General features: G+C 34.9%; 2 protein-coding genes across 5 annotated transcripts in view; one reads left to right on the forward strand and one right to left on the reverse strand.

Annotated features, from left to right (window-relative positions):
- The window catches only part of LOC136818438 (uveal autoantigen with coiled-coil domains and ankyrin repeats protein-like), a 221,249-nt gene that overhangs the window by 139,563 nt on the left and 59,191 nt on the right, over positions 1 to 22,495 (reverse strand). The gene's annotated exons all lie outside the window — the stretch shown is intronic.
- LOC136818504 (6-phosphofructo-2-kinase/fructose-2,6-bisphosphatase-like) overlaps positions 1 to 22,495 on the forward strand; it is a 58,829-nt gene that overhangs the window by 17,394 nt on the left and 18,940 nt on the right. The window contains exons 1-10 of one of the 3 annotated variants that reach the window (XM_067074846.1): positions 4,949 to 5,073; positions 13,554 to 13,661; positions 16,350 to 16,449; positions 17,848 to 17,914; positions 18,689 to 18,763; positions 19,012 to 19,068; positions 19,535 to 19,656; positions 20,458 to 20,519; positions 20,725 to 20,798; positions 21,286 to 21,357. In XM_067074846.1, coding sequence (XP_066930947.1) covers positions 5,028 to 5,073; positions 13,554 to 13,661; positions 16,350 to 16,449; positions 17,848 to 17,914; positions 18,689 to 18,763; positions 19,012 to 19,068; positions 19,535 to 19,656; positions 20,458 to 20,519; positions 20,725 to 20,798; positions 21,286 to 21,357 — 783 coding nt within the window. In that variant the 5' untranslated portion in view covers positions 4,949 to 5,027. Of the gene's footprint in view, positions 1 to 4,948; positions 5,074 to 12,472; positions 12,552 to 13,553; positions 13,662 to 16,349; positions 16,450 to 17,847; positions 17,915 to 18,688; positions 18,764 to 19,011; positions 19,069 to 19,534; positions 19,657 to 20,457; positions 20,520 to 20,724; positions 20,799 to 21,285; positions 21,358 to 22,495 lie in introns of those variants that run through there. The other 2 variants (XM_067074847.1, XM_067074848.1) reach the window with 2 other exon arrangements.

The raw sequence follows: 22,495 nt of genomic DNA on the forward strand, positions 1-22,495 counted from the left end.
CGCTCGTTTGATTAATTAGTTTTTTCTGATTTTTTGCACAATGATGCAAAATGGCAAAATGTGACGGAGCCCGATTTACGGGAAATAATTTTTTTGGTTAAATTTCGGCCAAATAATATAGTAAGCATCATAGGTAAAAGATAGTTCAAGCAGACAAAACTTCTTTGGGGGCCGTCCACATAGTACGTACGCACTAAGGGGGGGGGGGGGGGGGAGTCTTCTCAAAAGCGTATGCTTGCGTACAGGGGGAGGGGAGGGTCAAAGAAAAATGTACGTACGCAGAGAAATATTTTTTCATAGCCCTTTTTTGCTTGTTTTTTTTGTCGACTTTTACGCTTCTTATACGCATCAAGGAAAAAAGAAAAAGTTTCTTGATAAACATTGAGTTTCATGTATGAAATAAAGGTCCGAACCAAACGATTTGAATTCGAAATTTTCTTAAACCAAGGGGGGGGGGTGAATAAAAAAGTACGTACTTACCAGGGGGTATAGCCATTTTGTGTACGCTTGCGTACAGGGGGAGGGGGTACTTGATTTTCAACATTAGTGCATACGTACTATGTGGACAGCCCCTTGCTCAAAAAACGCTTCTTTATCTACAAGAATTACTATTTAAAAGCATAAATCAATGTTCTTAGCAAAATTACCCGATTTTTTGATGAGATAGATTTTTTTGCCCATGAAAAGGCTTAATTTTGAATAATATTTGTGTTTAGACATGAAATTTAGGCTGCTAGACGTGTTTTTATAGAAAAAAGGGCGAAATTATTAATATTTTTTTATAAGCACATTACCAATTACTTATTAGCTTTTCTCGAGATTTCTTTGCACAAAGGCGCCTAGTTATAAACTCGAATGTGACGTAGCCCGATTTTTATAAAAAAAATTTTGGGGGCAAATTTCAGCCAAAAAACGGCAAAAAAAAGTGTTTTTTGGACTTTTGAAAACTAGATCATTAATTTTTATTGATCTTTTGCAAGAAAGTAGGGTACCATCATCGGTAAAGATGGTTAAAGCAGATTTGCACAAAAATTTTTTTGCCTCAAAAATGAATCTTTATCAATATAAAGGCATACATTAATGTTTTTAGCCAAATTACTCAATTTTTTGATTACATAGATATTCTTTTCCTTCCAATCCCCCCTAATACCACCCCAATAGGCACGGGGAACAATCATTGACGAAAACAAACGACAAATTGTCACTATTTGTGTTCTGAATGATTGTTTTAACGGTCATGCTCACGTAGATATCAATTATATAATGTGTTAAATGTATTATCAGATAGTTCCATAAAAGTATCACTTTTGATCCCTTTTTTAGATGTACTTTTTGGACTTTATTGTTATTTTAAGGTTTTTTTTAACAGAAAAAGCATTAATTTTCATTTCTTTTTTTAATGTGAGTTTCACATTTGGAGACTAGATCATTTTGATTTCTGATCAGATTTCAGAGCTGAAACTTTTCTGATGAAATCAACCAACTTTCTGCTGATTAAAATTTTCATTTGCAAAATTTCACTTTTGTTTTTTCCCTATTCACACACACACCCTATTGTCCTACTTTCCAATAACAAAAATTTAAGTTCACAAGAAGAAGAATCTTAAACCAATAATGTTTCTCATAATAAAATGCATGTAGTTTAAGAAACAACACTTTTTTATTCTCTTGTTTAAACGTCGCTAGTGCTTGGAAAATATTGTGCCAATTTAAATATAATAAGTCAGTCAGAAACACTATAAAGAAAATAAAAAATAAAATAAAATTAGCCGCTGATATTTTTATAAAATATGTAGCATTTAAGATTTTGAAGAAACCCCACAAACCCAGATATATATTATTCAAACTTTTGGATTTAAATGTAAATGTATTTCCCTTCAATCACAATATATCAATGTATCAAATCAAATCTTGATTAACTTTTTGCATGTGAAAATTCCCTTCAAAATCATTCCGACTTCAGTGTTGTCCTAGTGATGACTTGTGAATAACTGCTGTTGATGGTTCTTTTACTTTTTTTTCAAATTTGATTCCAACCATACTGAATACTTTGAAGATGAATTATATTTTGGGAAAGTTAGATTTTAACACGTTTCGCTTCTATGGGTTTTCTTCTTGGAAACATTTTTGTTCCATTGTTTGATATGAAAGACAATGGCTAATTACTCTTGCCCAGGTAAATGAATTACATCAAAGATAAATGAAAAAATCTTGGTTGGAGATTAATTTAGTAGATGGTCGAAAAAGTTTCTTCAGAGAGAATTTAATTTGACGGATATTTAGAAAAATTTGATTGGGCGGCTGCATGATAGTTTTCCGGCAAAAATCATTATTACATAAGCAAGACACCCTGCTTTGAAGCCTAAAAATAGCCCGAATTTTGGAGATGCATGCAAAGGTTTGATTGCTAAAACTGTGTCCTTGAGAACGTGAACGTTTATCAAAATAATTTCGCTCTGAAGGACAAAGGCAAACTTAAAATTTTACACAACTTTTTTCATTTGGTTTAGTGGATCAAAAATTATTAGCTTTTGAAGTCAAAATTATCTTCAAAAAAGTCCAAAAAACGTCAAAAGGGAGGGGGTTACAGATTGAAATCTTTTATTTTCACTACGTCTTCTGAGAAGTCACCCTGATTGTCTCTTTTTTGTTATCTCAATCAATATAAATTAGCTTCAATCATAAATTCGTCCTAAAATTCTTCCAAAATTATAATCTGAAATAATTTTAAGGGTTAGTTTGTTCTTGAAAGGTCTGTATCAAAATATTTTTGCATTCTAGCCAAGACTGTGTTCTTGTCCTGACATAGCGATTCTTCATTTTAAAATCTACCTTTAATCACCTAAAGACTCATGGGAAATGATTTAATCCATTCGTCTCCTTTAAGTTCCTTCTCGTAAATCTGTGTTTAAAGAATTTATCATGTATATATTAGGATTTTGTCTGCATCCTCGTAGAATTTCAGAGGGAAAACTTCTTTGTTTGTATATTTGAAAAACAAATCATTGTGTTTATTATGGTCTCAGGAAATCCAATCGTATGTTTTATTCCAAAGGTTTTGAAAAGTAATAATGGTTATTGTTTAGTTGGACTTGAAAAATAGAAAAATAGCAGAGGAAAATTTTAAAAGGAAATTTGTATCTTTTATCAATGAACTAGTCCACGTTGTGAGTGAGTTGTGAGTAGGCAAAAGTATATATAAATGAAAGTTTATAGTATTTTGGGGGTTATAGTGGCGATTTAGTGCAAACTTTATTCGCCTTATCTATCTTTGGCTAAAATCATTTTATCATGGATATTAAAGCTGATAAAGTTTGTTCTAACCAAATATTTAAGCTTATCAAGTTAGCTCTCAGTTGTAACATCTCCCGGCAGTTTTAAATTTAGTTTGAAAATAGCTTTTGTTCTTCACAGTATTTAAAACCTCAAGAGTAGTGGTATCAAACTAGATTCAAGTCCAGTGAAGTAGACTATAGAGGAAACTGCATTCTTTAATTTTTCATTCTCGTTTTAAACAAATTCACTGAAACACAAAAACAGTAAAATACCCTAAAAATATAGTTGATTTATGAAGCTCTAATAAAAACATAAAAATACCTAAAAAATATTTAAAAAAATAATATTATTGATCTCAATGATGTCATGGTTTTCTGTTTATTTTTCTCTCAAATTAACTTGATCTATAGGTAAAGATTGACTACTGCCATATTACACTGGACCAGCCTCATCCAGTCTATCGATAAGCCATGAGTGACATCCGGGTTAAGAGTGGTAGTAGATGCCATTGAGTTTCAAGCTTAAGGCAGGGCTAGAGGCAAATAATTAACCTACCTTAAATAAGAAAAAAAATAAACCTCGAACATTTGCGCTGCATTTCGGATTACGGATTGAAATTACCGCTTTCTATGTTTTCTACGTTTTTTTAATATTCTCACGGTAAATATTACTTCCAATCAAGTGTTTTTTAGAAATACCACACGAGCCGCCGTGCAACTTATACACTCTTTTTCTTTCATAAGAACAACGAGGCTCAAAATCAGCACCAACAAATAAGAACAAGTTGAGAACAATGCTCAGCATGAAATTACTCAATTTCAAGCAATCTAGGGTCAAAGTAGTAAAAATAAGGATGAAAAATCTAAAATATCTCAATTACACCCTAACAATAAGAACAGGATAAGAACAATATGAGGCTCAAAGTGCCAAAAAATAAGAACAGCCGATCCTCAGCAAAACTTTACTGCTTCTTGTCAAAGGATGAGAAATTGTGTAGAAAATAGGTGGCTTCAAATCCTGAGTAAATTCGATTCTAACCTTTCGGCTATACCTTATTGGTTGTTGCTCGTCGAAACACTGTATGCTTTCTTTTACCAGATTTTATTTTTGAATTGCTTTCGACCTTCTGATTTCTTAGTGGGAATCGTTTAGGTTTCTGTATCTCTTCAATCCTTAAATCTTTTTCATAATATTTAAAAAGTTAAAAATAGAGCTATAACTCCAAACGTGAGCCTTTCTTTTTATTTTTTTCTCAAAGTTTTCACAGTTATTTTATTTGCAAGACCTTGGCTACCATTTTTAACATTGAAAAAATATGTTTTAGAGAACTTTTTTACATTGTTTTGTAATAAACTTCACTGTAGGGTTTCTCTATAAGAGGTCTATACATACATCAATAATATTTTTGATGTGATTTTTTTTTAGTTTTTTGTTTTTCTATATAATCGAGATTCTCTTTGAAACTTGATTTAAATTTCATCTAGATTTTACTATATTATTATGTGACTATGTTGTTAAAATCAAATCTGATGAACTGAAGTTATACATTATAAAGCTTAAACCCGATTATCGTAACAGACGGGAACTTGGATGATTATTGTTTTGGTTGTTATTTTAAGGAGTCTTAATCACTCTCTTTTATAAAGACTCTCAACCGTTTACAATTGTGAGTTTTGATCACCAGTTCAAGTGGGAAATTTTAATTTCTGAGAGGCTGGTTGAATTTTCTCTGTGGATCTGTGTGTTTGAAAATGGCATTTAGAAAAAGCAGTATAGCAGCTCGAATGGAAGGCAAAAGTAAGTCAGTCACCTTTTTATTGTGATTGAATTAAAAAAAAAATGTTATCTCGCACACAGAAGTACTCGTAAATAATTAATATTATTATGCTGATTATGCATTATTTCATATCTCGAAACCATATACGTCACTGATGTATACCATATACGTCACTGATGTATAACACGTTTTTTTATGAGAACGAACTGTATAAGAACATAGGCTTCGATGGTCAAAATCTAAAGAACAAGCATAGTTTCCTCCCCCCTTTCTGCTGGGGGGGGGGGGTTTGCATTTTTCGTTCAAAAATTTTTGTCAAAAGGTGGGCAAAAGAAAAATGGAAATCGAGTGGGGGATTTCGAAAAGGTGCAACAAAATTTTTCTGGGGGTGGGGGGAAGAACTTTTCAACTTTTTAATAAAAAGTCTTCTGTACATCCATTGTCATTATAAAAACACTTAGGTTTTCATTTGGATGAGTAATTCATTTTTTTCTCTTGTGGTGACATTTTTTTAAAGAACTACATTTTAGTGTGGAATGCAAATTTCCAAGGTGCATAAAAATTAATTGCCCGGATCCAGGTCGTGAAAAGGGAGGGGGGGGAGAGAAATTCAACATTTATGGGGAGGGAAACGACAAAAGGGGTGGGATTTTCAGGGGGACTTTGACAAGTGGGCAGTCTAAAATTTTTGGGGAGGACTGACCCAGGAAGAAACTATGACAAGTTAAGAACATTTTAAGGCTTTGGGGACTCTTAAACACCCAAGTTCTTAGGGAAATGGACCAAAATACTCACATGGTGTTAAGAAAATTTTTAAGCTTAAAACTCAAAAAGTAAGCATCCAAAAAACGTTCACCGTAAATCTTGAATACTAGGATCAACTTTATTTTCTCTCTTTCATCTTTTTCATGTAATCGACAAACATATTGTCTCTTTTTTGGTTTTTCTCTTGCCCTTTGATTTGTGGTAGCCAAATGCCGGCTTTGCAATCGAGCAGATATACTCTCGGGTACCTAATAGCCGGGAGGGGCCCGCTAATTAATTTTTCGAACATTTTCCACCCAGGACATTCCTATTCCAACCCCCCCGGCTTATTGATTTTCGGGAAATTTTTTTGAAAGTTCCCTCTTTTGCCCTAATTCTGCTTTATTAGCCTCTTTTTCGAAAATTTTCCACCCAGGACATTTTTATTCCAACCCCCCCCCGCTTATTAATTTTTTCCAACCCCCCCTGCTTATTCCAAACCCCCCGGCTATTAGGTACCCGAGAGTCCATTCGAATGCTATTTTATGAATCTGTAAAACTTTAGAATGCTCTTACATAGTTCTTACATTTTTTGGTTTCAAAGAGTTCATGTTATGTTCAAATTTCTTGATAACCACTAAACTTTAGTTTAGCTCAATAAAGAAGGAATATTTTACGGATGTACATCGGATATCTTGTTTGCTTTTGACGAATCGTTTGGACTTCAGTCTGTTTGTTTTAAGCTCTTAATGTCACCAGGGAAATTCCCTTAGGCACAAAGTTTGTGTATTTAGAAACTTTAGATTTTTTTGGATGAGTTTTATTAGGGCTCTTTAAAAGCTTCAAATTTGTTCCTCTTTGCCTACATTCTATCTAATTTGTGGTTAAAAAAATTCATTGGGTAACTCGTGCTTTTTGGCAAAAATGAAGGAGACTCAATGTCGCAAAGCATTGTCACTCGCTTGTTCTATTTATTTTGGAACTTTTCAGCCTCAGATTCTGCTCATTCTGTTCATCTTTATGATAAATTGACTCTGGATTGGGCTTTTCCAGAAACAAAAGATTTACTCCCACTGTTGAAGATATTGATTTTTCGAAGTATCGAACCCCCGGGATATCCACTCTTAAAAATATGCTCAACCCGCTGGATATCCTCTCTTATAAGGATGCTTACCCCTGGATATCGTATTTTTTACTTGAAAAGACACCTGGATATCCGCTTCCTTGTAGATATTTAACCCCCTGGATATTAACTTTCGAACAAAAATCGTTAACCCCCTGGATATCCGATATCCTCAACAAGGGGGCACGGACTATTTCTGGAAAAGCCCATTGCTTGAAACGCAGCAATTCAAGGCTCTTTTAAAGACTCAAAAAATTGTTCTTGTTTAAAAAGAGGTTTCCAGAAAAAGACTTTTTTCCCATAGAGGTCCCATTTGCCATGGTAAACCTTGTAAGTGTAGGTCCTAGAAAGATCTCTACAGTTTGGACAAAAGTCCAAATAGTACGGGAGCTGGGGGAGGTCAACTATGACAGTCGTAGAGACACAATCAAACATATATCATCATGTCTGAAGTCTCCGAATTTACTTGTTTGCTGTCCGAAATTTTCTTGTAGATGTCTATTTTACGGACCAGAACGGGGTTTATCTCAAATAATCACCAAAAATCCTAGGGAGACTTGAATATTTTGCAAAAATCTAGAGTGGAAGCCTGTCGTGCGTGGGGTAATCTTGATCTGCTCGGAGATTACAATAGACCCTGTTCTAGCGTCCATGTAATGTCCATACAACGATAGATGAACGTAAAAACAACATTGTATATTTTTTCGGTAGACACACCCCAATCTTTTACCATTGCACAGCGCTGTACATAACAATGTTATTAATACTTACTTATTTGAAGTAATTACTTCTACTGACTAATTGCATCAATTAGCGAATGAAGTTGATTTCTCTTCAAGAAACTTGGAATAATTCTTTCTAGAGAGCACCTAGTTGAAAAGCGGCTTTTGTTTGAAGTGGTATTTGCTTAACATAACAAGCTCAAAGTTCACGGTATTAAATTATATAAGAAAATGGCATTGAAGACCATTTTTTTTATTTTGACTTTGATTATGGATTGATTGAGTTTCTGTACCAGTCAACACAAGTTTCCAATCTGTATTGTAGAGTTGTATAGCTCAAGCAGTTCTAGAAATGTTTGTAAGTGACCTAGTAATAATGTTGTTATATCATTCCCCTCTCCAATTTCTTTGAAGTCAGGAGCGTGAGACTGGATGAGTATAAATAACAAGGCTGAGTGAGCAGTTGTCTTTTGGATAAACTGCTTGAATATTCTTGAGCTAATGGCAGTTTCTTTCAGAGTTTCTTTTCAGTGTACAAAAAAAGGCTGCAGATTCTTTTTTGAAGATATTTTAACTTTAGCTGAAAGTGGATACTTTTATGAGAACAATGCTATGAGAACATCAGTTTGAAATTCGGCCAAAGACTAATAGGAAATCGAGAGTAACGTGAGCCTTTATTGATCATATACGTTTTTTTATAAGAACAAACTATATAAGAACATAAAGCTTCGATGGCCAAAATGTTAAGAACAAGTTAAGAACATTTTAAGGCTTTGTGGACTCAAAAACACCAGTATTCTTAGGAAAATGGGTAAAAATGGTCACAAAATGGTAAAAATAAGAACATTTTTTAAGAAAACTTTTAGGCTTGAAACCCAAAAAGTCAAGAACATTCCAAGGCTTCAAAAATTTTGGATGTTCTTATAAAATAAAACGCGTACAGTGATTTGAACTTCCCAAGAAGTTAGAGAAGAAATTTGAAGAGGTGTTGAGGCTAAACGAGACTTTTAACCAAATTTTACTGGTTCAAGAAAAAATAAAACGTGTAAAATAGATAGAGTTCATTTTTATTTACACGTGATTACCACCTAATTAATTCATTATGTTTTTAAAGACGATTTTTAATTGTGCTTCTGATAATTACTTACTAAATCCTTTGAGTCTGATGAGTCAATTCTGTTTATGGAAAAAAGTTTTGACACTCAAACTCTTATTAACAAACTATTTTTATTACGGTTATAAGCAGACTCAATATTGCTCTTAAATACATAGTTTCAGGCATAAAAGTGATGAGATTTTGGCCAAGTGACGAATATTTTTTCCCGACGAAAATTTTCCCTGGCCTTAATGTGTTTACCAACTACCAGCAAGTGACGAATATTTTTCCCCGACAAAAGATTTCCCCGACGAAAATTTTCCCCGACGAAGTTTCCCCCGATAAGGTATAGATTGCATTCAACATGAAATACCAGTCATTTCGTATGATGAAATTTGTATAAAAAAGTGTATAAATTTACACATCTATTAGATAGAAATCACCTCTCAATAGTATAAAAAAGCGTGTAGGAGTCGTATTATATTTTCTATGTAGTAGCTCTATATCTAGCCTACGGATATACACCTAGACTACACCTTCGCTCACTCCCTCCTTTATGTAAAGACATTCAAAAATTCATTTTCTCCTCAACTCCTTGCACTCTATTCCTTCTCTCACACTGTTTATATACAATTAATTGATGGCATAGACTGCCGTGTTTTATTATCATTTAATTATTCTTATCTTTCTCAATCAAAGCAAAGTCGACTTATACGTTTTTTATTATAAGAACAAACTATATAAGAACATAAAGTTGCAATGGCCAAAATTTTAAGAATATTTTGAAGCTTTGTAAACTCAAAAACACCCTATTTGTTAGGAAAATGGTCAAAAATACTCACAAAATGGTCAAAATTAGAACATGTTAAGAACATGAGCTTAAAACTCAAAAAGTTAGCAACCGATAGCTTCAAAAACTTTTGGATGTTCTTATAAAAAAACGTGTATTGTTTAGATAGCAAACCGCGACTTTAAGAAAACTCTTAGACTTTGAACCTTTATACGGTATTCTCAAATTAAATTAAGTTAAATCTTAACTTTCGAATGCTAGGCATATTTGATTTTATTCGCCTACTGCAAACATGCTGTGGTTATCGTTTTTTTAGTGATGTTGGTATGCACGTCTGCTCGTGATTTTCGCTGTCGAAATGAATTTCTGAATGCATAATTTTGAGGAATTCTTTTCGCCTACCTCGTGCTGCTAATCCTTAGAAATTTAGATATTCCTAGCTTTGCTATGTGTTTATCTTGGTAGATTGTTATTATAGGTATATTTGATACTATCAAAAAGTGGTTGCGCAGATTTGTTTGATTTGAAATTTTTTATGATGTGGAGGTCTTGTTATAAAAGGAATTCATGAAATCTCGTACAGCTTGTAAAAGTGTTAAAATACCGTTTCTAAAGCCTCGTAATATGGTTTTAAATGGCCAATTTTGTTGACGGGATACTAAGATGTAGTGCAAATATTTATAAAGCGAAGTGAATGACCAGTTTTGTCACCAGCAGAGTGTTTTCACATGGGTAGAGAGGAGTATCCGAAGTATTATATTTTCTTATTGACTCGATGACGGAACTGAAGCTGGTGTTTGATATTTGTTTGAATACGTCATACACGTTTTTTTATAAGAACATTCAAAAGTTTTGAAGCCTTCGGATGTTCTTAACTTTTTGAGTTTTAAGCCTAAAAATGTTCTAAACACGTTCTTCTTTGATAATTTTGTGAATATTTTTGACAATTTTCCTAAGAAATAGTCTTAAAAATGTTCTTAACTTATTGTTCTTAACATTTTGGCCAGCGAAGTCTTATGTTCTTATATAGTTTGTTCTTATAAAAAAACGTGTACGTTATAGTGGTGCTGCCCTGCAGCTCTTCACTTTCCGGTATACGTTTAACACTTCTATACAGGAAACTAAACCCCTTACCTAGGTTGGCTCCCCTCTTTCAAAAATTGATTAAAGCGATGAGAATACTGTAATCAAAATTTATATAGCGAAAGTAGTTTCTTGCTTTTTTATCGCTAAGTTAACTACCCGACAAACGTTTTAATTGCAGAAGAAAAAAAGGTTTTTAATTCATAAACGACTTCTTTTTATATCAAAAAGGCGATCGAATCAGAGCATTGGACTTTGGTCAGGCTTTGATTGATGAACCTTGTACCCTAAGCCAATTCATTTCATAATTAAGAAGTTGGTTTGATCGTTTTTTTTCAAAAGTACCAGAAAGTACGTAAAATCTTGCATCAGCTAGACGTTATTTTGAATAGGAAGTTATTTTGTCCAATCCATCCCTAAGATAGAGGGCATCACCAAGCTGGGGCTGAAATGTGAACCACCATGGGTATTGTTTATACGAGACTCGAGACTCGAATTCATATCTATAGAAATTTAAAAATGCATTGCTACGTTTCTCCCTAGTATACAACCCTTCTAAGTTGAAGAGACATGTTTGAAGCTTACCAAGAAGGACCGACATAACGTTTCAATGAAACGACAGACGTCAAACCCTTCCCGGTAGAATGTAAACCACCGAGACAGTTTGCCAACCAAAATATTTGAGCGGAGTCTTTTTGAAAAGTGAATAATAGTACTCCTCAATAAAGGTATATGGAGTGCTAGATGTACATTTTTTTGAATACTTTCAATGATTTAGAGTTGATGTTTGACTTATTTTTAGCACCTCAACGGCTACTTCGCGGGTACCATTTAAAAAAAAAACTCCGGTTAAAAATACTGTATGTAGCTTAGTCCAGAATTTATAAAGGCCAGTTTTCTAAACCATTCTTTTCATGCCAAAGGTTGATAGGTTTCCCGGGGGGACACTACCTTTGCCGACTGACGGGGGTGTGCTGCTGAAATTCGAAAAAATACACCTGGAGTGGGACTCGTATTTGAAAAAAGCGACCCTGAATGGGGCTGAAATTCCAAACTTTTCTCAAAATCTCCCATATTTTCCATATTCCCCCAAAAAAGTACCCTACGAGGGACCCTACGATTTTTCTATTTTGGTGTTTTTGCGACCCTACCCAACACTCGTGGAGGTGAAAAAAGGTACCCTGACCAGCGGCACATCCCCGTAACCCATTTTGCTCAGGTGTGTATTCCCTCTTACAAACATTCCTAGACTTCACGATTTTATTATTGGTTTTGGAGATTTGGAAAGTTAGCTTAACCTGTTTTGACCCGTCCATATCCTGTTTCTGTGCTGGTAGTTCTCAATAATAATAATCTTTTGTGGTTTGCAAACGGTTTGTTTGACGTCATGTTTAGTTTCTAGGGTTCTATTATTGCTTACTGCTATTATATTTCTTTGGCAGAAAGGTTTGAAAAACACAAGTTTTGGAAACAAGATATTATATTTAGTTCTCTACACGATATTAGTTTAGTTTTTTTAGCTTTGCTCTTTGCAGTGAGTTGGCAAGCTTGCTCAACTTAGACTTTCAGTATTGCGTTTAAAGTTACTGTTTTCATTTTTCTTTGACGTAAAATAGTCTCAAAAACACATTTTTATCAGTTCTACACGGTAAAGTAATTCTGGTTTAGTTTAACTCTTAGGTTAGGTTTGCTCCTCAATACCGGTGTTTGCTTTTTGCTTTTTGCTTAGAAAAATAGATTAGATTTACTTACTGACAGTATTTGGAGAAGACTTCAAATTATGGATGTTTGCTTGTCTGATCTTAATGATTGTTTTTTAAGCCTGTTTTCGAACTTCAATGTGATTTTATTTTGATTTTGCAGAAATAATACTAATATTCAAATTTTCAAAATTTTGTTATATTTTTGGTGAAAGATGCCAATTGCAAATTATACAACAGGTTGGCGTTATTCTTTATTACTTTTGCTGGAAAGTGTGCCGTGGTTAGGTAGGAAGGTCACGTGACATTACAATAGAATTTCAGCGCTTGACTAATCAAAAGCTTCGCGGGCTTTCGAAAACAATAGCAACAACATTATTTTCGATATTCACTTTTTTTTGCCTGCGATATGGCTTAAAGCCCAACATCTAGCCCTTCGGGCTTTATAAATCTATGGTCTAATCATTCCAAATCGAAGTAAAGCTTTTCTACTTGTTAGGAACCATGTGGGGCCCAATTCAAACGATAGAAAATCTTTTGAGATATTTTGAAGTTTCTTAGTACCGGTACCGTCTTCATGAAAACTGCGCGATGAGAATTATATCTTAAGAAACATTGTATGGTGGCTTACTACAGCCAACTACAGTCGTATTAGATTTAAGCGGCCGTATCATGAAGGTAGAGCATCCAGCTACGGTGCGCAAGGTTGTGGGTTCGATCCCCAGCCGGGTCATACCAAAGATTCCCAAAATGGTACTTGATGCCTCTCTGCTTGATGCTCAGTAATTAAAGAGACGGATCAAGGTTAAGTGGAGAAATCCAGGGAAAAGAGCGGCGCCCTCTCCTACCTTTGGGTAGACAGCTAGAGAAAGGGGAGTTCTGTCCTCATCTGTTCAGAAAAACATATTCTCATGAGTAGGCCTTCCGTTTTTGCTTTTATACTTTAGACTATGCTTTATTTAGGACAAGCTCGTAGTTTCTAAGTATTCACTTTTTTCTCTTAGGAAAATGAAAATGAAAAATCCGTTTTCATAACATCACTTTTTATAGGGCTTTAAAGTACTTTTCATTTATCATTCAAAATATCCATAAAGTTAATTTTTGATACGGAAACAGCCGACCGGTTTTTCACTAGTGGAAAAACTTGAAAACTGGTGACAACCGCCCGGTGTTTTTGGGTATTTCCGTAGGAAATAATATCTACATTGTATTCATTCATCTCTGCTTCTTTTTCATTTTCAGCCAACGTGCCAACATGTTTCGTCATGGTTGGTCTACCAGCACGCGGAAAGACTTTCATGTCTAAAAAGCTGACCAGATATTTGAATTGGATCGGCGTCAATACGAAAGGTTAGTTTTCTGAAATCTCGTATGAGCTCTTTATAAACATGATGAAATTATGCTAATTTACGTGTTAACTCTTGCCTGTAGATTTTTCATTTCTGGCCGCCTTTCTTTTATTTTTCTTCGGCAAAGATTTAGGTCGGGGCCGTCAGCTCAACGAATAGCGATCTGCTCAAGACGGCAAGTTACTAATAGCCGAGACCAGAGGTAGCAGCTTACTGTTTGATTGTCATAAGCTTAACTAAATAGAGAAGAAGTCTTTAAACATGAACAAAGACCACAAACATTAATGTAAGCACTGACCTTTATATACCCTGGACCAAGCTATATCCGCCATCTTTGATCGAAGTTTTTTTTATCTGGTACCCGTAAAGAAGCCATTGCAGTGTTAAGATTAAGCTCTAACGGCGCTACATCATCAAAAGTTTTCGAGGGAAAATAAATCTAGCGCTCTCGATGCATTTACACCGCTATTGAGTGGTGCCGCCATTAGGGTACCTCTTTTCAAAAAACTCCGATCAAAGATTTTTCTTGGCCGGGATTGAGAAGCTTGGTCCAGGGTATATAAACGTCAGTGAATGTAAGGGGTTGGCTTAACAATATAATTTTACTGCGCTCTTGTCAAAGCATAAAATTTAATCCTTAGTCCTTAAATGTTTGATTTAATGCAATTTTAAGTCTCACTCTATGTACGTCGTAACTAGTCTCTAGCTTGAAGCTTAAGGGAATTCAATGTCATCTGATTTCCTCGAGATCTCTTCAGACTAGGTTTTCAGTTTAAACGTGTTGTTGTTTTGCAGAACTAATTACTTTGGGATTGACTTCTATTTATTTGCTGATTAAATTCTATTTGATGAGAGATTTAAAGTCTATCAGTTTGGATTAGTAGAAGTCCAAAGTTCTCTTCTGCAAGACTTAACTTGTTAAAGGATAATTTGTTATCACGGAAGGAAAACACTTAACAAAATATACCACTTAGTTCAGTGTCAGGGTAGTCAGTAACACACTATCAACCAAATATTTTATTTGTTATCCCTGTCATAAAAAAATGGTTTTCGACTAACAGGAGGCTACATAGTGTTAACCAATCAAACAGATCCTTTTTGCCGTAAATGAACGAGAGCAGTCGAGATTTGATGGGTTACAAGTCAATGACCATGTTCGGATTACCTTTTATAACTACAGGCTGGATTATTTGAGGTGTGTGATGATAGCATGCGCACGCCTTCACGCGCACCTAAAATCTCTGAGGAGTTCGATCAACCACACACCATAAAGTTATACTTCACCATTTGAAAATAGTGGATAGCACATCTTATTACATAAGTCTAAATTAGCCTGAGACTACCAGTTCCACATAAAATAACATTTCTCTCATTTGAAGAATTATAGACTTTTTCGTATGTTGGGTCTGCTGAACTAAAAAGATTTATATCCTTCCCTGGATTCTAAATGTCAAGCTTGTACAAACAGGATCTCTTCTTCCTTGTTTACTAAGTACACAAACTCAAATGTTTACGACAATCTCGCAATCTACTCACAAAGCTCTCTGAACCAAAACAACATTTTAAAGGACTTCCGTCTACTTGTCAGAAAGTACTTCAAAATTTTAAAGTCCCTATGCCAAAGTTATGTTCCTCCCATCTGTTTACTCTTTGCAGTATGAGTCAAAAAAGAGGTTTTTGAATTGAGGTGTTACCGTGGACTCTTAGCTATTACTTGTTTTTTTTTGCTCTGAAATGAAGTCTTAAGCTAAGAATGCTCGACCGAGATAACCAAAGAAAAAGGGAATAAATTTTTGTTCTTTAAAGTAATTCTTCTGAGAGATATCTCTCATAAGTGTAAGCCGTTTCTGTTACTGTCGGCTGCCGTACAAATGTTCTGTTTATTTTTGCGATTGGTAATTTCTTTTTCTTCGTGGGTAGATAAAACCTTTTCTACAAGGTTTCTACATTTTTTGTCAATAAAGTCTAGTCTAAATGAAATGAAAATCAAGTTTCGTAAGATTTGGAGGGACCTTTATGGAAAAATCTTTCATCCACAAACAGGCCAAAATGGTTGACTCGTGATGGTAGACAGAAGTGACATCATACAGAATCGGCCGATATACCTTCGAGTGTGACATTAATATCCAGTAGCCTTAAACCCTCTCTTATTAACGATGTCTGTTTATTGAGTTGGACTGAATGAAAAGTCACACTAGGGTCAGACTTTTTTGTTGGAAATTTTTTTACGACTCAAATATATTAGATTTTTTCTTCAATTCGATATCTTTTACACTTTTTTACGGCGTAGTGAAGACATTGTTCGACACGGAGTTGATCTTTGGTGGATTAGCAATACCTTACAATTAACAATACCTTTACATAAAACGCTAAATAGGCTCGCTGCTCGAGACTACTGATCTTTGTATCTTGATCGGAGTTTCTAGAAAAGTGGTACTCTAATGGTAGCACTACTCGATACGGGACAAATTATAATCTTATTCTCTTTGAAAATTTTCCACTGGCATATTGAGCACTGCTAAAATTAGGGTACCACTTTCAAAAAACTTTGATCAAAGATTTTGAATGAACAGGATCGGGAAGTTATTTCCAGGGTAAATAAAGGTCAGTGCTCATGACCGATCAATCTCTTCATCCCTCAATATAATATTATGAAAGACCTCTATTGGACTCTTTCCCTTCCTTATAGTATTCAATGCTGGTGAATATAGAAGACGTATCTATGGTACGGTCAACTGCAAACATGACTTCTTTAACCCAAACAACCCCAGCGGACAAGAAGCTCGAATGTAAGTTGAAATACCTATTGTCTTTGTTTCTTTTTCATCTGACTTAACATAGCTGAAGAACTAATTAGGTATTCGATTCATCCCACTTCAATTTATTCTTTGATTTGTGAAATGTCTACAGTATTGAAATTTTAATAGCGAGATAGACGGTGTTGGACAAGTTCATCCATCTAGCTATTTACTATGATTGGGCTTTTCCAGAAAAAAAGAATACCCCCACTGTTGAGTGGGGGAAGTATCGAACCCCCTGAATATCTTAATTTATTAGTAAAGACCCCCCTGGATCCACTCTTGAAAATATGCTCAACTCCCTGGATATCCTCTCTTATAAAGATGCTTACCCCTGGATATCGTATTTTTTACTTGAAAAGACACTTTACCCCCTCGATATCCGCTCCCTTGTAGATATTTAACCCCCTGAATATTCACTTTTGAACAAAAATTATTAACCCCCTGGATATCCGATTTCCTAAACAGGGGGCACGGACTATTTCTGGAAAAGCCCATTGAATGAAAATGTCCCCATTAAAGAATTCCACAAGCATGTCTGGATGCTCTGCATCCTACCAATTATCAACCTAATGTGTTTATTTTACCATGAGTATTTTACCATGTTTTCCCTTTTAGTAACTAGAATTGCTACCAATATGAGTCATTTCAATATAAATAAGACTCCACGCATCCCCTCTGATATGTTTTGATATAGTAGATGTTAATCGTGTATTATCTGATGTTCCGATGGTGGATTGGCGGCCGCCCACGCTAAAGCTCTAAAGGAGCGGGCCAATTTCCCATCGTAGAGGAATGATAGTCGGCCTTTGATGTGCCAAATCCCCAGTCGGATTCAACTACCATTGCGCCTAAAGCTAAAAATATTTCGGTTGGACCCGCCTATCCCCGAAAACGAGGGCTGGGTTACCAGGCCTCCCGCTGCTAAATCCTTGACGCGGTCTTGCAAAATTCCGTAATCTAAACCTTTCAGATGTTGAAAATTTTCCCGACCTTCAGAGCTTTAGCGTGTTGGATGAAAATTTCTGCATCTGGGTGCCAGATATAATCGTGTATGAAATTCCCGTCCGAGAGTTACCCCAAATTTGGTGTAACTTATTTCAATTGCTGAAAAAGGTTTAAAAATCTAATAGCAAAGACTGTATTTAGCTTTTTTTAAATTTTTAATTCAAATTTAATGAAATTTTTAAAGACCTCTCATATAAAACTTACTAATCAAGTTAATCAAGTTTTTAAAACTCAAAAACACAAAGACGGGGGTAACATTCGGACGGGAATTTCATACACGATGATCATGCCCTATATCAAAACATATCAGAGAGGCGATGTGTGCGCAGCCTAAATATGAATCGATGATTAAGGAATTCGTTGTTTTCTTTTCTGTTAAAGGAAATGTGTCGATTTGGCATTGGAAGATGTTGCTAATTTCTTACACAAAGAAGGTGGCCAAGTTTCGGTGAGTCAAACATTTACACCTCTACTGTACCTTAAGGAAACTAATTTTAGCGGGAACTAATTTTCGAGGTCGAAAAAAAATTCGAAAAAATCGCATTTCGCGGGAATTAATTTTCGGGGTTTTGTCCTATTTTGGACACATTCTTTCATTTTCCTAGGGATTTTTCAAAACTCTTGGATTAAAAACTTGGCCAAATTTGTAAGTCGTGGGTTCTAAATTTAGCCGTTTTTCTGAAAAACCACGAAAAAGTGAAAATTATTTTACTTAAGGTAGCTAGTTATCTTTCTTTTGTGTTTCATATTGAGGTGTACATAGCAAGAAAACCACCAAAGATTAAAACTTAGGTCTACAATCATGGACAAAATATTTGAGACACATGGGATTTCCCGGCGAAATTTTAAACACCACTAATGATTTTTAAGCGCCTTAAACTACAGTTGGAAAGTAGAGTTTTAACTCTGAGTTTTGACATGAGATTTAAGACCTTAGGATTTCAGGATTTAAAAGCTCAAATTTGCTCAAATAAGGCTTGGAACCGAACCCCTCTAAAATCGAAATATTAATGAAAGAAAGTGGAAGTGCTAAAATAGCAATTCTCGCCCGAACTTCAAATTCTGAAAAACGTTTAAATACACTAAAATCTCAATATATTTCGACCATGATTGTAGGTACTTTTTATCCCAATGTACCTTCAAAACCATGTTATTATACTAGTACTAATCGTTCTGATTTGCTTTGAATAATAAGCCCAGTTGTTAATTTTTTTAAATATAGATCCTTGATGCCACTAATACTACGAAAGATAGAAGGAAGTACGTGTATGAACAGTGCCAAAAACACGGAATCAAGGTAAGGCTGTGATAGAATTAAGGGTGAAAGAGATCATATCTGGATCGGCCATTTTCCTTCCTTTTTAATGAAATCGGCGGACATCGTATTTCGTTAGGAGTAAAATATCATTTCTAATGCTGGGTATCCGATGGGCTGCGTCTTCAATAAACACGCTTTATATGATTTCGATGTTTAAAGGTTTTTAATAGTCCTAAAATGTTTAAAATGATACTTTTTGATTGTCTTTATATTCCTCTCTTCCGTAGACATTTTTCATCGAATCAATCTGTGACGATCCAGACATTATTTATCAAAATATTTTGGTAAGTTCTGTTGTACAGAAACAATTTGAAATTGAGTTAAGGATATTGAAACTTACACCCTAACTAAATGTTAGAATGTCGATTAGAGTCGCACCTTTTCTCACTGTTTGGAAGCTGGTGGAGATACAGATTTCCAAAGAATTCCAAAAAAGGGGAAGGGCTAATCGTTTTGGAAAGAGCTTGGTAGTTTTTTTTTCAAAGATCATAGTTTTCTATTTATTTTTATCCATAATGAAGCTGGATTTGCTCCGTGTCCAGGCAAAGTCGAAATCTGCTATTCTATTACCGGGCCTCTGATCATCACAATCCGGTCTATCAAAAGACTAAAAGTAAGCCCCGGGATGAGGTAAAGGGGTGACGTGGAGGAGGAGGGTAGAGATTCTTGACGACACTATGTCTTAAAAAAGAGTTTACCAAGTTAAACCAACCAAGTTGAAGTTCATACTAATTTTTTTTTTGTTTTCAGGAAGTGAAACTATCTTCTCCGGATTACAAAGATTGTGGCGAGGAAGAAGCAGTTAAGGATTTCATCGCTCGCATTCGTCATTACGAAGAATTGTATGAAACTATAGACATCGATAAAGAAGGGTAAGAGTTTGCTTCACAGAGAAAATATTTAATTAGAATTTGCAGAGGAAGTATTTCAAAATACTCCAAAAAGTTGGTGTCGGTGACCCAGTATCTATGCTAATTTCAAAATTCATTAACGTAGAGAAGGTAATATGTTTGTCTGTTGTCATTGTCTTTTCTCATTTGAGATTTTTTTCAAACCAACCGCTGCGATGAAGTGTTGGTGAGAGAGGGTAGACGATGAGAGAAATTTTGCTATCTATAAATCATACTTCTTCGCAGAGGTCTCCGTACGGGAATTTTTTATCAAACAGACAATGCGCACAAAGTGTACTACGAAGGATAAACTTGAGATACATTCTGGTACAGAGTATCCAAAAAGTGGCCGAAGCTATTTTAGATGGATTTATCTACCTTATCGGGGAAAAAATGTCGGGGGAAAGTGACGAAAGTTTTGAAGGGGTGACGAAATTTTTCCCCAACGAAATATTTCCCCGACATTTTTTCACCCGACCAAAACTTGTACCTGATTTTTTGTCCCTGACCAAAGCATTTACCCGAAATTTTATACCGCAACCAAAATTCAAATCTAATTTTTTCTTACACCTTTATTTACCGAAATTAGTGCTTTAAACGTCGAATTGCAAGATCCATTTTCGAGCTAGTGAAGGAAACCATTTCTTTTGGACAATTTAGTCGGGTAAAAGGGACGAATTTGAAATTTTGGTCGGGGAAAAATTTTTCGCCGACTAAATAAAACTCCGACATTTTTCCCCCGATATTACAGATTCACTGACATTTCTTGACTTTTGTTTTTAGACAATTGGCCTTCTTGAAACTGATCAATGTTGGACAGAAGTTTTTGGTCAATCTCATTTCAGGTGGGTAATCTTTTTCTCTTTGAAATTGTAGTATTTTAAATTTGAATTTTTATACTACTCAGAAAACCTGGTACAATGAAGCCTCATTGTGCTTGCTGTACCTTATTGTTCTCAATAAAATCCCTTAATAAAGACAGCATATAGTTACCTTTATGATGATTAACCTTTCATGATTATTTACATAACACTCCGTCAAATATTTTAGGTTATTTGCAGACAAGAGCTGTTTATTTCTTGATGAATATACACATTACACCTCGATCCATCTATTTGACAAGGGTAAGTTTAACCTGCACTTGCATCAACATCCAAATTCATGAAATACGACAGGAACAAACTCTTGCTACAATCAACTTCTCTAAACCGAACCTGTACTATTCGAATCTTTCTATAATCCGAACCAAAAGATTAGTGCTCTCAGCTGGAAAGAGTTGTAAAATACTCCCCGTAGTCCGAATCATTATATGATTCGATAAAGATTTTCGGTTTCTTGGAGATCGAATTAGAGAGAGTTAGTTTTATTTTCGGGTGTTTGCGATAAAAAATAAGAAAATATAGGGTAGGATGTTATTTTGGTATTATTACATGTCTCTTTTGGTTGTTTCCCACACTTCCTAATGATGATTCATGAATGATCATGTTCATCCAATTCTACCTTCGCTTAGACTAACTGTTGTTTGATCTTTAGATAATACAGCAATTTAGACTTCACTATTATTGATTTTATCTATCTGGTAGTAATTATTCTTTGTTGTTCTTTTACCAGCACGGTGAAAGCATGTTGAATCTAAAAGGACGAATTGGTGGTGATTCTGGCCTGTCACCAAGAGGCGTTAAAGTAAGCCCCACATCTTCAACAATGCATTGATTTCTTTTGTACTTCTTACTTTGCTCAGTTCTGTCTCTTATCCTGGGTTTTCACTGGAAACCATCAAGTATTGATTCAAAGGCTTCCACTAAGATCTTTGTTTTAAATTTTTATAATTTTATTCAATTTATTTAGTTTTTCGAAGCTTACTCACTTTTTGGACCTACCTCGGAGGTCCTATAAATTAACCGATGTCCGTCCGTTCGTCCGTTCGTCCGTCCGTCTGTTACCAGCTTTTCTCAGGATTGGGTCATTAGTTTTTTCTGATTTTTGGCACAATGATGCAAAATGGCAATGCCCAAAATGTGACGGAGCCCGATTTTCGAATAAAAATTTTTTCCGGCCGAAAATGCCGGAAATATGCCGGAAAAACTGGTTTTTTGGCATTTTCTCGAGATTTTATCATTAGTTTTTTCTGATTTTTTGCTCAAAGATGCGTATTAACAATGCTCAAAACATGGCCGAGTCCGATTTTTGAGAAAAATTTTTTTTTGGCCAAAAATGCCGGAAATATACCGGAAATCGCCGTTTTTCTGGATTTTCATTGGACTTTTTTCTTATAATTGGTTGTTTTTTCATTCAAAAACATTATTAATAGCAATGCCCACCATCAAGCATGTTTTAATTTTCAATAAAATTGATTTTTGAACCCGGAACTATTTAAAAATCGCCGGAACAACCTATTTTCGCCGGAAAGACAGTATTTCTTGAATTTCTCGAGCTGTACTTTATATTTTTTTATGAAATTTTGCACACTGATGCAAAATGACAATACCTAAAATGTGATGGAGCCCGATTTTCGAAAAACATTTTTTTCCGGCCGAAAATGTCGGAAATATGCCGGAAAAACCGGTTTTTTGTGATTTTTTGCACATTTATGCGTATTAGTGCTGTCGAAAATGCGCCGAAAACCGTTTGTGGAGAAATTTTTTTTTTCAGTCTGTAGAACCGGAAATGTTCCGGAAATCGCCGTTTTTATGGATTTTTTCAACTTATTCAATTGTTTATTTAGAGAAAAAGGTTCTTAATAGTAATGCTCAAATTATAGCATGGTCTGATTTCTAAAAAAAATATTTTTTGCATGCGGATCTAGTTAAAATTCGCCGGA

Source organism: Clytia hemisphaerica, unplaced genomic scaffold, assembly GCF_902728285.1.
Source record: "Clytia hemisphaerica strain Z4C2 unplaced genomic scaffold, Clytia hemisphaerica genome assembly, whole genome shotgun sequence".
Classification (NCBI taxonomy): Eukaryota; Metazoa; Cnidaria; class Hydrozoa; order Leptothecata; family Clytiidae; genus Clytia; species Clytia hemisphaerica.